The 14,369-nt window shown below is 41.2% G+C and overlaps 1 protein-coding gene across 1 annotated transcript in view; it reads left to right on the forward strand.

Moving 5' to 3' along the window:
- The window catches only part of LOC132598324 (uncharacterized), a 75,229-nt gene extending 67,881 nt beyond the window's left edge, over positions 1-7,348 (forward strand). The window contains exons 4-6 of the mRNA XM_060310139.1: positions 5,931-6,007; positions 6,392-6,426; positions 7,300-7,348. Coding sequence (XP_060166122.1) covers positions 5,931-6,007; positions 6,392-6,426; positions 7,300-7,311 — 124 coding nt within the window. The 3' untranslated portion in view covers positions 7,312-7,348. The remainder of the gene's footprint in view (positions 1-5,930; positions 6,008-6,391; positions 6,427-7,299) is intronic.
- Positions 7,349-14,369: the final 7,021 nt, after the last annotated feature.

Genomic DNA, 14,369 nt, shown 5'->3' on the forward strand with positions numbered 1-14,369 from the left:
GCAAGGATCTCATTCAGATTCAGCTGAGAAATCAAAAGCTTTACAGACAAAGCAAAAATAAGAGAATTCAGCACCACCAAACCAGCTCTACAACAAATGCTAAAGAAACTTCTCTAAGTGGGCAACACAAGAGAAGAAAAGAACCTACAAAAACAAACCCATAACAATTAAGAAAATGGTCATAGGAACATACATATTGATAATTACCTTATACATGAATGGATTAAATGCTCCAACCAAAAGACACAGGCTCACTGAATGGATACAAAAACAAGACCCATATATATGCTGTCTACAAGAAACCCACTTCAGATCTAGGGACACATACAGACTGAAAGTGAGGGGATGGAAAAAGATATTCCATGCAAATGGGAATCAAAAGAAAGCTGCTATAGCAATAGTCGTATCAGATAAAATAGACTTTAAAATAAAGAATGTTACAAGAGACAAGGAAGGACACCACATAATGGTCAACGGATCAATCCAAGAAGAAAATATAACAATTATAAACATATATGCACCCAACATAGGAGCACCTCAATACATAAGGCAAATGCTAACAGCTATAAAAGAGGAAATTGACAGTAACACAATAATAGTGGGGGACTTTAACACCTCACTTACACCAATGGACAGATCATCCAGACAGAAAATGAATAAAGAAACACAAACTTCAAATGACACAATAGACCAGATAGATTTAATTGATATTTACAGGAATTTCCATCCAAAAGCAGCAGAATACACTTTCTTCTCAAGTGCACATGGAACATTCTCCAGGATAGATCACATCTTGGGTCACAAATCAAGCCTAAGTAAATTTAAGAAAATTGAAATCATATCAGGCATCATTTCTGACCAAAACGCTATGAGATTAGAAATCAATTACAGGGAAAAAAACCGTAAAAAGCACACACTCATGGAGGCTAAACAATACATTGCTAAATAACCGAGAAATCACTGAAGAAATCAAAGAGGAAGTCAAAAAATACCTAGAGACAAATGACAATGAGAACACGACGATCCAAAACCTATGGGATGCAGGAAAAGCAGTTCTAAGGGAAGTTTATAGCAATACAAGTCTACCTAAGAAACAAGAAAAATCTCAAATAAACAATCTAACCTTATACCTAAAGGAACTAGAGAAAGAAGAACAAACAAAACCCAAAGTTAGTAGAAGGAAAGAAATCATAAAGATCAGAGCAGAAATAAGTGAAACTGAAACAAAGAAAACAATAGCAAAGATCAATAAAACTAAAAGCTGGTTCTTTGAGAAGATAAACAAAATTTATAAACCTTAAGCCAGACTCGTCAAGAAAGAGAGGGAGAGGACTCAAATCAATAAAATTAGAAATGAAAAAGGAGAAGTTACAACGGACACCGCAGAAATACAAAGCATCATAAGAAACTACTACAAGCAACTCTATACCAATAAAAATGGAAGAAATGGACAAATTCTTAGAAAGATATAACCTTCCAAGGCTATACCTTCCAAGGTTATAACCTTGAAGAAATGGACAAATTCTTAGAAAGGTATAATTTTCCAAGACTGAACCAGGAAGAAAGAGAAAATATGAACAGACCAATTACAAGCAATGAAATTGAAACTGTGATTAAAAATCTTCCAACAGAGACTTCCCTGGTGGCACAGTGGTTGAGAGTCTGCCTGCTGAGGCAGGGGACATGGGTTCATGCCCCGGTCCAGGAAGATCCCACATGCCGCGGAGCGGCTGGGCCCGTGAGCCATGGCTGCTGAGCCTGCACGTCTGGAGCCTGTGCTCCACAACGGGAGAGGCCACAACAGTGTGAGGCCCACGTACCTCAAAAAAAAGAAAAAACAAATCTTCTAACAAACAAGAGTCCAGGACCAGATGGCTTCACAGGTGAATTCTATCAGACATTTAGAGAAGAGCTGACACCCATCTTTCTCAAACTCTTCCAAAAAATTGCAGAGGAAGGAACACTCCCAAACGCATTCTAGGAGGCCACCATCACCCTGACACTGAAACCAGACAAAGATACTACAAAAAAAGACCAATATCAGACCAATATCACTGATGAATATAGATGCAAAAATTCCCAACAAAATACTAGCAAACAGAATCCAACAACACATTAAAAGAATCATATACCATGATCAAGTAGGGTTTATCTGAGGGATGCAAGGGTTCTTCAATATAAGCAAATTAATCAATGTGATACACCATATTAACAAATTGAAGAATAAAAACCATATGATCATCTCAATAGATACAGAAAAGCTTTTGACAATATTCAACACCTATTTATGATAAAAAAAATCTTGAGAAAGTGGGCATAGAGGGAATCTACATCAACATAATAAAGGCCATATACAACAAACCCACAGCAATCATCATTCTCAATGGTGAAAAACTGAAGGCATTTCCTTTAAGATCAGGAATAAGACAAGGATGTCCACTCTCACCACTGTTATTCAACATAGTTTTGGAAGTCCTAGCCACAGCAATCAGAGAAGAAAAAGAAATAAAAGGAATCCAAATTGGAAAAGAAGAAGTAAAACTGTCACTGTTTGCAGATGACATGATACTATACATAGAGAATCCTAAAGATTCTACCAGAAAACTACTAGAGCTAATCAATGAATTTGGCAAAGTTGCAGGATACAAAATTAATGCACAGAAATCTCTTGCATTTCTATACACTAACAACGAAAGATCAGAAGGAGAAGTTAAGGAAACAATCCCATTCACCATTGCAGCAAAAAGAATAAAATACCTAGGAGTTAACCTACCTAAGGAGGTAAAAGACCTGTACTCAGAAAACTATAAGACACTGATGAAAGAAATCAAAGATGACACAAACAGGTGGAGAGATATACCATGTTCTTGGATTGGAAGAATCAATATTGTGAAAACGACTATACTACCCAAATCTACAGATTCAATGCAAACCTTATCAAATTACCAATGGCATTTTTTACAGAACTAGAACAAAAAATCTTAAAATTTGTATGGAGACCCAAAAGACTCCAAATAACTAAAGTAATCTCGAGGGAAAAAAAAAGAGCTGGAGGAATCAGACTCCCTGACTTCAGACTATACTACAAAGCTACAGTAATCAAGACAATATAGTACTGGCACAGAAACAGAAACATAGATCAATGGAACAAGATAGAAAGCCCAGAGATAAACCCACGCACCTATGGTCAACTAATCTATGCCAAAGGAGGCAAGGATATACAATGGAGAAAAGACTGTCCCTTCAATAAGTGGTGCTGGGAAAACTGGACAGCTACAGGTAAAAGAATGAAATTAGAACACTCCTCAACACCATGCACAAAAATAAACTCAAAATGGATTAAAGACCTAAATGTAAGACTGGACACTATCAAACTCTTAGAGGAAAACACAGAAAGAACACTCTTTGACATAACTCACAGCAAGATCTTTTTTGATCCACCTCCTAGAGCAATGGAAATAAAAACAAAAATAAACAAATGGGCCCTAATGAAACTTGAAAGCATTTGTGCGGCAAAGGAAACTATAAACAAGATGAAAATACAACCCTCAGAATGGGAGAAAATAATTGCAAATGTATCAACAGACAAAGGATTAATCTCCAAAATATATAAACAGCTCATGCAGCTCAATATTAAAAAAACAAACGACCCAACCCAAAAATGGGCAGAAGACCTAAATAGACATTTCTCCAAAGAAGACATACAGATGGCCAAGAAGCACATGAAAAGCTGCTCAACATCCCTCATTATTAGAGAAATGCAAATCAAAACTACAATGAGGTATCACCTCACACCAGTTAGACTGGGCATCATCAGAAAATCTACAAACAACAAATGCTGGAGACAGTGTGGAGAAAAGGGAACCCTCTTGCACTGTTGGTAGGAATGTAAATTGATACAGCCACTATGGAGAACAGTATGGAGGTTCCTTAAAAAACTAAAAATAGGAGGGCTTCCCTGGTGGCGCAGTGGTTGAGAGTCCGCCTGCCGATGCAGGGGACATGGGTTCGTGCCCTGGTCCAGGAAGATCCCACATGCCGTGGAGCGGCTGGGCCCGTGAGCCATGGCCGCTGAGCCTGCGCGTCCGGAGCCTGTGCTCCGCAAATGGGAGAGGCCACAACAGTGAGAGGCCCGCATGCTGCAAAAAAACCCCTAAAACTAGGCTTACCATATGACCCAGCAATCCCAATACTGGGCATATACCCAGAGAAAACCATAATTCAAAAAGACACATGCACCCCAAAGTTCATTGCAGCACTGTTGCATTAGCCAGGACATACTGTTGCATTAGCAGCACTGTTGCATTAGCCAGGACCTAAATGCCCATTGACAGACGAATGGATAAAGAAGATGTGGTACATATATACAATGAAATATTACTCAGCCATAAAAAGGAACGAAATTGAGTCATTTGTAGAGACGTGGATAGATCTAGAGACTGTCATGCCGAGTGAGGCAAGTCAGAAAGAGAAAAACAAATATTGTATATTAACTCATATATGTGCAACCTAGAAAAATGGTACAGATGAACTGGTTTGCAGGGCAGAAATAGAGACACAGATGTAGAGAATGAACATATGGACACCAAGGTGGGAAAGTGGCGGGGGGGTGGTGGTGGGATGAACTGGGAGATTGGAATTGACATATATACATGAATATGTATTAAATAGATAACTAATAGGAACCTGCAGTATAAAAAAATAAAGTTCAAAAAAAAGAGAAATATATGCAGACATCTGCATATATATGCATATACACACACACACATACACATTTACAGGGTTTCATTGTTTCTGATATTGATTTTTTATTTATTTTTGTACCAGAATGGTGCAGAGAAGAAGCAGCTGGTCCCCTGAGGGGCAGATCAGACTTGGGCTCCGGGGGTGGTGAAGGAGTGGGGCACAGAGCAGTGACAACTCAGGTCCCACAGGTGGCAGTGCGCCATGGCATCCCAATCGTGGGGAGGGGGCACAGCAGCCTCTGGGGCTCTGTGGGCAGGTCCCAGCGCAGCCCCAGCTCCAGCCCCAGAGAGAAGATGCAGAGGCAGGGACTCACCTGCTCTGTCATCTGGGCTCAGCGTTGGTGAGGACTGGGGCCTTGGTGGGTCCTCGGTAGCAAAGGCCACAAATGTCCATGGTGCTGAGACTGGTAGGGTTCCCCTTCCCCCTTTTCCCTGTGGGCGAAATCCCTCCAAGGGGATCCCTCTTGGCATTGAGTGGCACTGGGCTGGGGTTGGGGTGACACAGGTAAAATGCTTCCTTGGCTTTTCTACACAGCCATTCTGGGTTTTGAATTCTGCAGCATTTCTACTGCTTCTTTGTTGTAACCCAGAGCTTTCCCAGAGCTATTTTTTGTTGGTTATGGTTCTCTACCATTTTTATTGTTTTTGTGAGGGAAATGAGCACAGGGACCTCCTGGCCTCCATCTTTCTGAGGTCATCCTTGTCCCCTATATTTTCTTCAAGGAGTTTCAGGTCTTATGTTTAGGTGTTTATTTCATTTTGAATTGATTTTTGTGTATAGTGGAAGATGGGGGTTGCATTTCCTTCTTTTGCATGTGGATATCATTTTCCCAACACCATTTGTTGTAGAGACTATCCTTTCCCTGTTGTGTGTTCTCAGCTCCCCTGTCAAAGATCAGTTGACTGACGCATGGGTTTATTTCTGAGCACTCTATCCTGTTCCATTGTCCCATGTGTCTGTCCTTATGTCAGCACCATGCTGATTTGATTACTATAGTTTTGTAATATATTTTGAAGTCAGGACGTGTGAATTCTTCAGCTTTGTTCTTCTTTCTAAGGATAGGGTTTTTATTTGTTTGTTTTTTGAAGACAGATTCTGTGTGAATGTCGGCAGTTTGAACACAAGGTGAGCATGCATTATACACCCTAATCACTAGGTTTGGTAATTTTGCTTCTATCCTTCAGTCATGCATCCACTGCCTCCCAATGTCTGACACAAGTCTTTAAATTGAAGTATCAGGACTTTCTTGGTGGTCCAGTGGGTAAGACTCCACGCTCCCAAAGCAGGGGATCCCTGGTCGGGGAACTAGATCTCACATGCATGTCACAACTAAGAAGCCTGCATGCTGTAGTGAAGATCCTGCATGCTACAACTAAGACCTGGCACAGCCTAAATAAATAAATAAATAATTAAAAAAATAAATAAATAAATTGAAGTATCAAGTGAGAGCATGGATTTTTTTGCCCTGTCCAGTAGCAGGATCAACTCGAATAAAGTAACTAAAATTGCTGGCCTGAGGTCCCCCCTTCAAATGGAATTTATGAGTTCGTGTCCATGAGCCACACACCTGACAGAAATTACCAAACTGCTTTTGGTACCTTGCCCCCGTTTAATTACTATTTCTTCTCATTTCCGTCTCTAGCAGAGACTAGCACAGCTGGCACACACCCCAAAACAAAGGTATTTAAAGCCTTCAATTCCTGTTGACCCCTGCATGCCCGCTGGTGGCCCCTTTTAGATAAGAGCATGTGATTATTAGTATCGAAGAGGAAAGAATTACTTCTTGGACAGTGCTAAATTAATGGTCCATTCCTCTTATAAAAGTAGACAGGCATCCTATCCCAGCATAAATTCTTTGAAAGCAATAGTAAAACCTTCCAGATTACTAAGCGTTTGTAAATTGCTGAACACCATGATTTGCATTTAAGAAAAAGAGACACCTGCATTGGACAATCCATCCTTCTGCATTTTAAGACTCCTTTGTGAAATAAGAAAAGCAAGCAACCAAACAAAACAATGGTTTCCTTCTCTTTTGTTAAAGAATTAGAAAGAGTGGGCATTCCCCCCCCCCCATACTATCCAGGACAGTATCCACTGATCACATGTGGCAATTTACATTAAAATCATTTAAAAATTTTGTTTCTCAGTCCTTCTAGCCACGTGTCAGGTGTTCAGTAGCCACAACTCTGCTTTGATAAACAGAGTCTAGAACATTTTCATCATTGCAGAAAGTCCTATTGGGCAGCACTGCTCTAAGACTTAAGAAATGATAGGGTTGGATTTGATGTGATGTGGGAACATGAAAACAGCTTTGCAGCAAAAGCCAATTTCATTAATATGTATCTATGTCCTGAAATATTATGTGTAAATGTATGAAAAGCACGTCAGAATTTCTTTGAATTATAATAATTTGGCAAAGCCTGTGATTTATATGTTAAGCTGGCTAACCCGATTAATAGTGCTTTACTTTTCTATCTGAAGGAAAAGGTAGTGAATAATTTATCACACAGAAAAAATGCTTGTCATCACTGTCATCATAATTTTTATTTTTAGATGAAGCATTAGAATTCTCTCATGGTACCTCTGATCTGTCCAGCTCCCCCTAACTTCATGTTTCCTTTTGGTGAGTTCAATGAGGAAGAAATAGTTATATAATTTATCGTATAGAATTATATATAATTTATTGAGAGTATAATTTTCAAAGAATCCTGTTCCTTATTATTTTCTTTCTTCTTTTTACAGCTTTATTAAAAAGTGTAAGTGGCCTGGTTATTCTACATCATGTAAACTCCTTATCCTATTCAAATATTCGCCCATCCCCAAAAATCCAATTTTGTGTCTGTTTATTGCAGAAGTATGTGCAGTCTTTTAAGATTTGAGCATGACATTTGACCCCCCCATTCTTTTATTGCATGTACTTTGACTTTCTCTGTTGGACATAGTTTATCTGTTTTCCATTGAATTTGATAATTGCCTGAGTCCATGTTAGCGGAAAATGTACACACTTCATTTCCCGAAGCCTAACACTTACATTTATTTATCTATCTGTTTGTTTATTACCTTTTGAACCCCTTCGCATTTCTCCCACCCCTGACCACCCCATCACTGGCAACCAGCAGTCTGTTCTCCGTATCTATGAGCTTGAGGTTTTGGACGTTTTTTGTTTCTACATATAAGTGAGATCATACAGTATTTGTCTATCTGTCTGACTTATTTCGCTTATTTCATAACGCCCTCAAGTTCCACCCATGTTGTCGCAAATGGCAAGATTTTATTATTTTTATAGCTGAGTAATATTCCATCGTGTGTGTGTGTGTGTGTGTGTGTGTGTGTACACATCTTCTTTATCCTTTCATCCATCCATGGACACTTAGGTTGTTTTCATATATTGGCTACTATAAATAATGCTGGTATGTACATGAAGGTGCATATATCTTTATGAGTTAGTGTGTTTGTTTCCTTTGGGTATATTTTCAGAAGTGGAATTGCTGTATCCTCTGGTAATTCTATGTTAAATTTTCTGAGGAACCTGCATCCTGTTTTCCACAGTGGCTGCACCAATCTACGTTCCTACATTCCAGTGCACGAGGGTTCCCTTGTCTCCCACCCTGGCCAGCACTTGATGTTTGTTACAGTCTGATGATAGCCCTTCTGGTATCTCAGTGTGGTTTTTTTTCTTTTTTTTTTTTTTTTGCGTGGCCTCTCCCGTTGCGGAGCACAGGCTCCGGACGCGCAGGCTCAGCGGCCATGGCTCACGGGCCCAGCTGCTCCACGGCATGTGGGATCCTCCCGGACCGGGGCACGAACCCGCGTCCCCTGCATCGGCAGGCGGACTCTCAACCACTGCGCCCCAGGGAAGCGCTCAGTGTGGTTTTGATTTGCATTTCCCTGATGATTAGTGATGTTGAGCACATCTTCGTGTACCTGTTGGCCGGCCATCTGTATGTCTTTGCCATTTTCTTATTTAAAAGAAAGAAATTACATTGTTTTGGGGGAATGAGAGGGATCAGAGTTCTCTCTCAAATTTTCCCTAAAGGACGTTGTTTTGTTTTGTCTTCTTTGCTCTGCTTTGCTTTTCTGCAGTAGTTTATTCCGCAAATGGTTTTTCATTATTCATGGTCTAAGATGCATCTTAGATGTCGGGTTTTGGGTCACCGTGGCAGGTCCAGGTTTAAAGGAGGAGACAGCAGGGTTTGTCCTTCCTCCACGTTACTCCCACTTAGTACCTCAATCTCAGACAGTTGCATCTGTGAGAAATGAGAGGTTGCTGTGATACTTTGTGTTTTGTTTGAAGCTCCCTCTCACTTTGAAGCCCTTTACTGCGCTCCGACTTACAAAATTAATTTATACCCATTCTTTACCTTGAAGGGGCTCCCAGTACAGCCAAGAGGCAGACAGAGACGGGGCCTGTGTGAGCGACAGAGGTCTCAGGCCAAGACTAGCCGTTGGAACCCCCATGGCACCGACCAATTTACAGCTTCTACTACTTATTTAAATAAAGTCTTTATTTCAAGGATTGATTTTTCACAGTTTTATGCTTTCCCTTTGGAGTGTGTCTCTCTGTAGAGCCAACTAATCAAGTTTAAATTTTAATTAAACAGCTGTCATGTGCTTGTTAGTCCTATGACAACCTGATGTTTTATGAAATTTTAATTCAGCCCAAACTGGGTAAGAAGATTTCTTCCGACAACAAAAGAATGCTATTAATAGGGTACAGTGGAGATGAAGCCGAGTTTGCTCAAGTGCTAAGAGATGCAGGTACAGGGAAGGAATGAAAAGTAAGCACTTGTGTAATTATTGTTAAGCGGTTGGAGCCGGGGTGTGTGAAGCCCAGACTGAACCGTTGGAAGCACAGGTCAGAGAAACACAGGTGAACTAGATCCAAGTTTACACTAGAATGTTCTCTGCCTTCCTTTGTCTTTATTTCCTTCCACTTCAAGTCTCTGTCTTTCTCTCTGTCTCTGCCTCTAAGCATCTTTCAGCCTCTCTTTCTCTCTCTGTCAGTCTGTAGCTGTTTGTCTCTGTTTATCTACAGATCTAATGGTTTACTTGTTTCCTCCACCCCCTCGCCGCCTTCTGTCCAGGGTCTTGATCTGAGCATCCCAGGCTCCAAAGGGCTGGAGGCCAAGCTGGCCCCGATTAGGAGTGAGTGATGACAGGGACTCGCCCGGGATCGGGAGGGAGCTGCAGCTGGCGACACTGCTTCCCTCCCCCTGGAATAGACAGCTTGCACATTAGCAAGTGAGCTTGCTAATCCCCCTCTCGGGGGATAATGCATTCTCACACCACCGTCACAGTTTTTGCCAACTGGACTGCACATAACATTGTGCCTTTGTGTACTTATTATTTTTTTTAATTAATTCACCTTTTATTTTTTAATTGAAGTATAGTTGATGTACAATATTATATAAGTTTCGGGGGTACAGCATAGTTCTGCACAATTTTTAAAGGTTATGCTCCATTTATGGTTATTATAACTATTGGCTGTATTCTGTGTGCTGTATAATATACCCTTGTAGCTCATTTATTTTATACATAGTAGTTTGTACCTCTTAGTCCCCTTCCCCTAGATTGCCACTACCCCCTTCCCTCTCCCCACTGGTAACCACTAGTTTGTTCTCTATATCTGTGAGTTCTTTTTTGTTATACTCACTAGTTTGTTTTATTTTTTAGATTCTACATATAAGTGATAACATACAGTATTTGTCTTTCTCTAACTTATTTCACTGGCGTAATACCCTCCAAGTCTGTCTGTGCTGTTGTACATGGTGAATTAATTCACCTTTTAGACTTTAAAAACACCCTATATTTAGCCACACTCCAAATCTATAATCCATGAAGACATGAGTTTTGTGTGTTATATTTCTTAATACACATTAAAATGTTAAAAGTTAAAAAAAAAGAAACCAAAGACAAATTCATCTACGCATCACCTAAAATAATGTTAAGTATTACCAGCGTTAAAAATCCCATCGTTTGGGGACTTCCCTGGTGGCTCAGTGGTTAAGAATCCACCTGCCAATGCAGGGGACACGGGTTCGAGCCCTGGTCTGGGAAGATCCCACATGCTGTGGAGCAGCTAAGCCCGTGTACCACAACTACTGAGCCTGTGCTCTAGAGCCCACAAGCCACAACTACTGAGCCCACGTGCCACAACTACTGAAGCCTGTGTGCCTAGAGTCCGTGCTCTGCAACAAGAGAAGCCACTGCGATGAGAAGCCCACGCACCGCAACAAAAAGTAGCCCCCCGCTCGCCGCAACCAGAGAAAGCCCGCCTGCAGCAGCTAAGACCCAACACAGCCAAAAGTAAATAAATTACATACGTTTTTTTAAAAATGCCATAGTTTGGCAAACTCTTATAAAGCACTTTCCACTTTTTGTTAGTTGGCTAGTTAAAATCTTAATTTTTCCTCTAATTTTATTTGGCTGTGTCTACAAATACGCCAGCTTCCCGTCCCTGGCTCTGTCATGCTATTTGCAGGAGTCTGCTCGAACTCCAAACATTTCTGAGTGTTTTGAACACACTGGTTGGAGTTTTCCTTTTGCCCTTAAAAGATCTGGGGAAAATGTTGAGGTTTCAGTATCACCTGTCCTCCTTTAAGTTGTTAAAAGAATCTCTTAAGTTCCAATCTATTAATTCATTTTAGGAAAATCAGAACAGTTCTGAGTTCTGTTACCATACATGATCCCCCTGCTCTTAATACAGCACTTGAGTTTAGATTTAGCTCAGGCATAGCCAAATCAATCTTTAAGATAGAAATAAAAGCCTGATTTCAGCTCCCTTTCTACAGTAGATCAGGGGAGGAGATGTTTTCTTCCTGTTTCAGCCTACTCTTCAGGGTGAAGCATCTGAAGGAGGCTGCACCTTGAACCAGAGACAACTTCGATAGCAGACCTATACAAATGGGCCATTTCAAACAGAAAACTCGATTTCTGCTTTTCTCAAGAAGCTTGAGGTAGGCTTGCATTCCTGCTTGGTGACGTCACCGGGGATTGAATAGCCACTGAGCCTGTTACACAGCACCCAGTTGACCTCAGTCCCCACCAGGCCCTCTAGCCTCTCCCGCATGAAGGCTGGGGGACACACGTCATTTCTCGTCCCACTTGTACTGCTCGTTTTCTAAGAATAGAGTTCACGGAAGAATGGAAACTCAGCGCACACTGGTCTCTATATAAAACGGGCAAATAATGAATAGCCCTCCCTCCGCCACTGTGTCCTAGAATTCTGTTTCATTCCAGGTTATAAAAGTCACACTGGGAAATTGCAATGTGCTCATTCAGAGAGTGTCCAGGGGGCTGAGGGTCCTTGAAATCAGATTGCAGAAGAAACGTGCTCAGCTGAGTGAGGGGAAAGCAAAAGGGCCCAGGGGTGAGTGATGGGGGAGGCGTGGGAGCTTTCTGTAAGCACTGAAAGGGCCATTGTGTAGATGATGGAGGAGAATTATTCTTTCTTTCTGGGTCTCTAAAGTAGAAACTCAAAGGAAACCAACTTTAGCTCGTTATAAAGAAATAGACATTTCAGAAGCAGGGTTTTATGATGGCTAAATTTTTTAGACATTGGTTCGAATGTGACGTCATCACTTTCTAGCTATTTAACCTTTTGGCAAGTTACGTTAACTCCTGAGATCTTAATTTCTTATGTGTGACATGGAGATGTTAAAGGTCTAGTGGTTTGTACCTAATCCAGAGGTTAGTTCTAAATCAGAGTGCTTACGGCCTAAACTACCATTAATCATAAAGAACCTTCAAAATTCCTTCAGTTAAACTTACAATACGAGGACTTGAGCACTTTGAATCTCAAAACCAAAGAACTAATTTTCTTTCCTGTCCTTGCATTTCACTGTTGCTTATTCCTTAGGTCCTTATAGGTCAAAGTCTGGTTTAAAAGGGGGTGTAAGGGGCTTCCCTGGTGGCGCAGTGGTTGAGAGTCCGCCTGCCGATGCAGGAGACACGGGTTCGTGCCCCGGTCCGGGAAGATCCCACGTGCCGCGGAGCAGCTGGGCCCGTGAGCCATGGCCGCTGAGCGTGCGCATCCGGAGCCTGTGCTCCGCAACGGGAGAGGCCACAACAGTGAGAGGCCCACGTACCGAAAAAAAAAAAAAAAAAAGCGGGTGTAGGAAGAATCACACATAGGTTTTCTATTTTTCTCACTTTCTGTTATTCTCAGCGTATATAATTGAATTGTCACATGCACACACATTTAATGCCATTGGGGGAGAATAAAGTAAGATTGTGTTTGTAAAAGGACCTCACGATGTTTGACCTTCAGTATGTGGGTATTTGTATGTATATCGTACGTTGTAACATCAGGTTGATTGGAAGCTTCGTGGACTCTTGGACTGTGTTACATTAAGTAGTGGACTCTCCATGGCTTAGCAGAGTGCCTGGAACACTGTAGAGATTCAGTGAAAATAGTTGGAAGAAAGAGAAGGAGGAGGGGAGGAAGGATCCAATGAGGGAAGGAGTAGCTTGCATGCTGTGTGTTTTCTGGAACAACTCCTGTGAATTCCTTTTCACTGGAGGTAAGCGAAGGAATATGGAACCTGTCTAGTCCAATGGGTTTTCACTGGAGGTAAGAAAAGGAATATGGAAGCTGTCTAGTCCAATGGGTTTTCACTGGGTGCAGACTTAGATCTAAGTAGTTACCTCAGTTTTCTTTGGTTCTCATGGAATGCGTTTATTCCACAAATAGTCACTGAACATCTGTGTGCAGGGTAATGCTCGTAAAATTTAGAGAGCTACAAAAGTGGAATCCTCTGGCTTCTGCCCTTAGTAGCCTGCAGTGTAGATAATGGATATCAGTAGCTAAATTTTATTATTGGCCAAACACTATTATAAGCACGTTATCAGTATCGACTTATGTATGCCTCAAACAAGACTTTAAGAGAGGTAATTACTATTTACATTCGGGTGGGCGAGTAGGGGTGCAAGCTATTGGGTGTAAGACAGGCTACAAGTATCTATTGTATGACACAGGGAATACGGTCAATATTCTGTAATAACTGTCATTGGAGTGTAACCTTTAAAAATTGTATAAAAAATAAATACATTTAAAACAATTTACAGATGAGGAATCAGAGGGTAAGAGGGTAAATAACTTCCCCAAGGTCACCCAGCTGGTGGGTGGTGGAGACACAGGGTTCCCAGCTATGAACCACTCTGAGCCTGACCTCCTAACCCCTGTGCTTTATCGCTTTGTCAACCTTTAAGGCTGTGGACAACATGGCGAGAGGGGTGTCTTAGGAGCTGTAGCAAAGTACTAGTCCTACTGCTTCTCCATCTGAAGGGTTGGCTGGTGGATAATGAGCTTTTCTGAATTTTATACACACTGCTGTTTTCAACCACTTCACCTGAAAAGCATGTTTTCTTCTCATTGCCAAGTTTCTTTGAAGGTCTTCACAGGAAGCGTGAAACATATATTTCTGGGGTGGTCATCACGTTTCTCCTTCTGGCAAAATGATGGGTTTTTGCTTTTATGGGCTGGTGGTTACAATGTTTATCCATAAATTGTGGCTTCCAGGACCCCAGAAGCCTGTCCCACATCATTAGCAGGTGCTTAGCTATTTCATTCTTGGAAAAGAAATGGAAATAAATCCATGCTGGCACAGAAATAGTGCCCACCA

This window comes from Globicephala melas, chromosome 13 (assembly GCF_963455315.2).
Source record: "Globicephala melas chromosome 13, mGloMel1.2, whole genome shotgun sequence".
Classification (NCBI taxonomy): Eukaryota; Metazoa; Chordata; class Mammalia; order Artiodactyla; family Delphinidae; genus Globicephala; species Globicephala melas.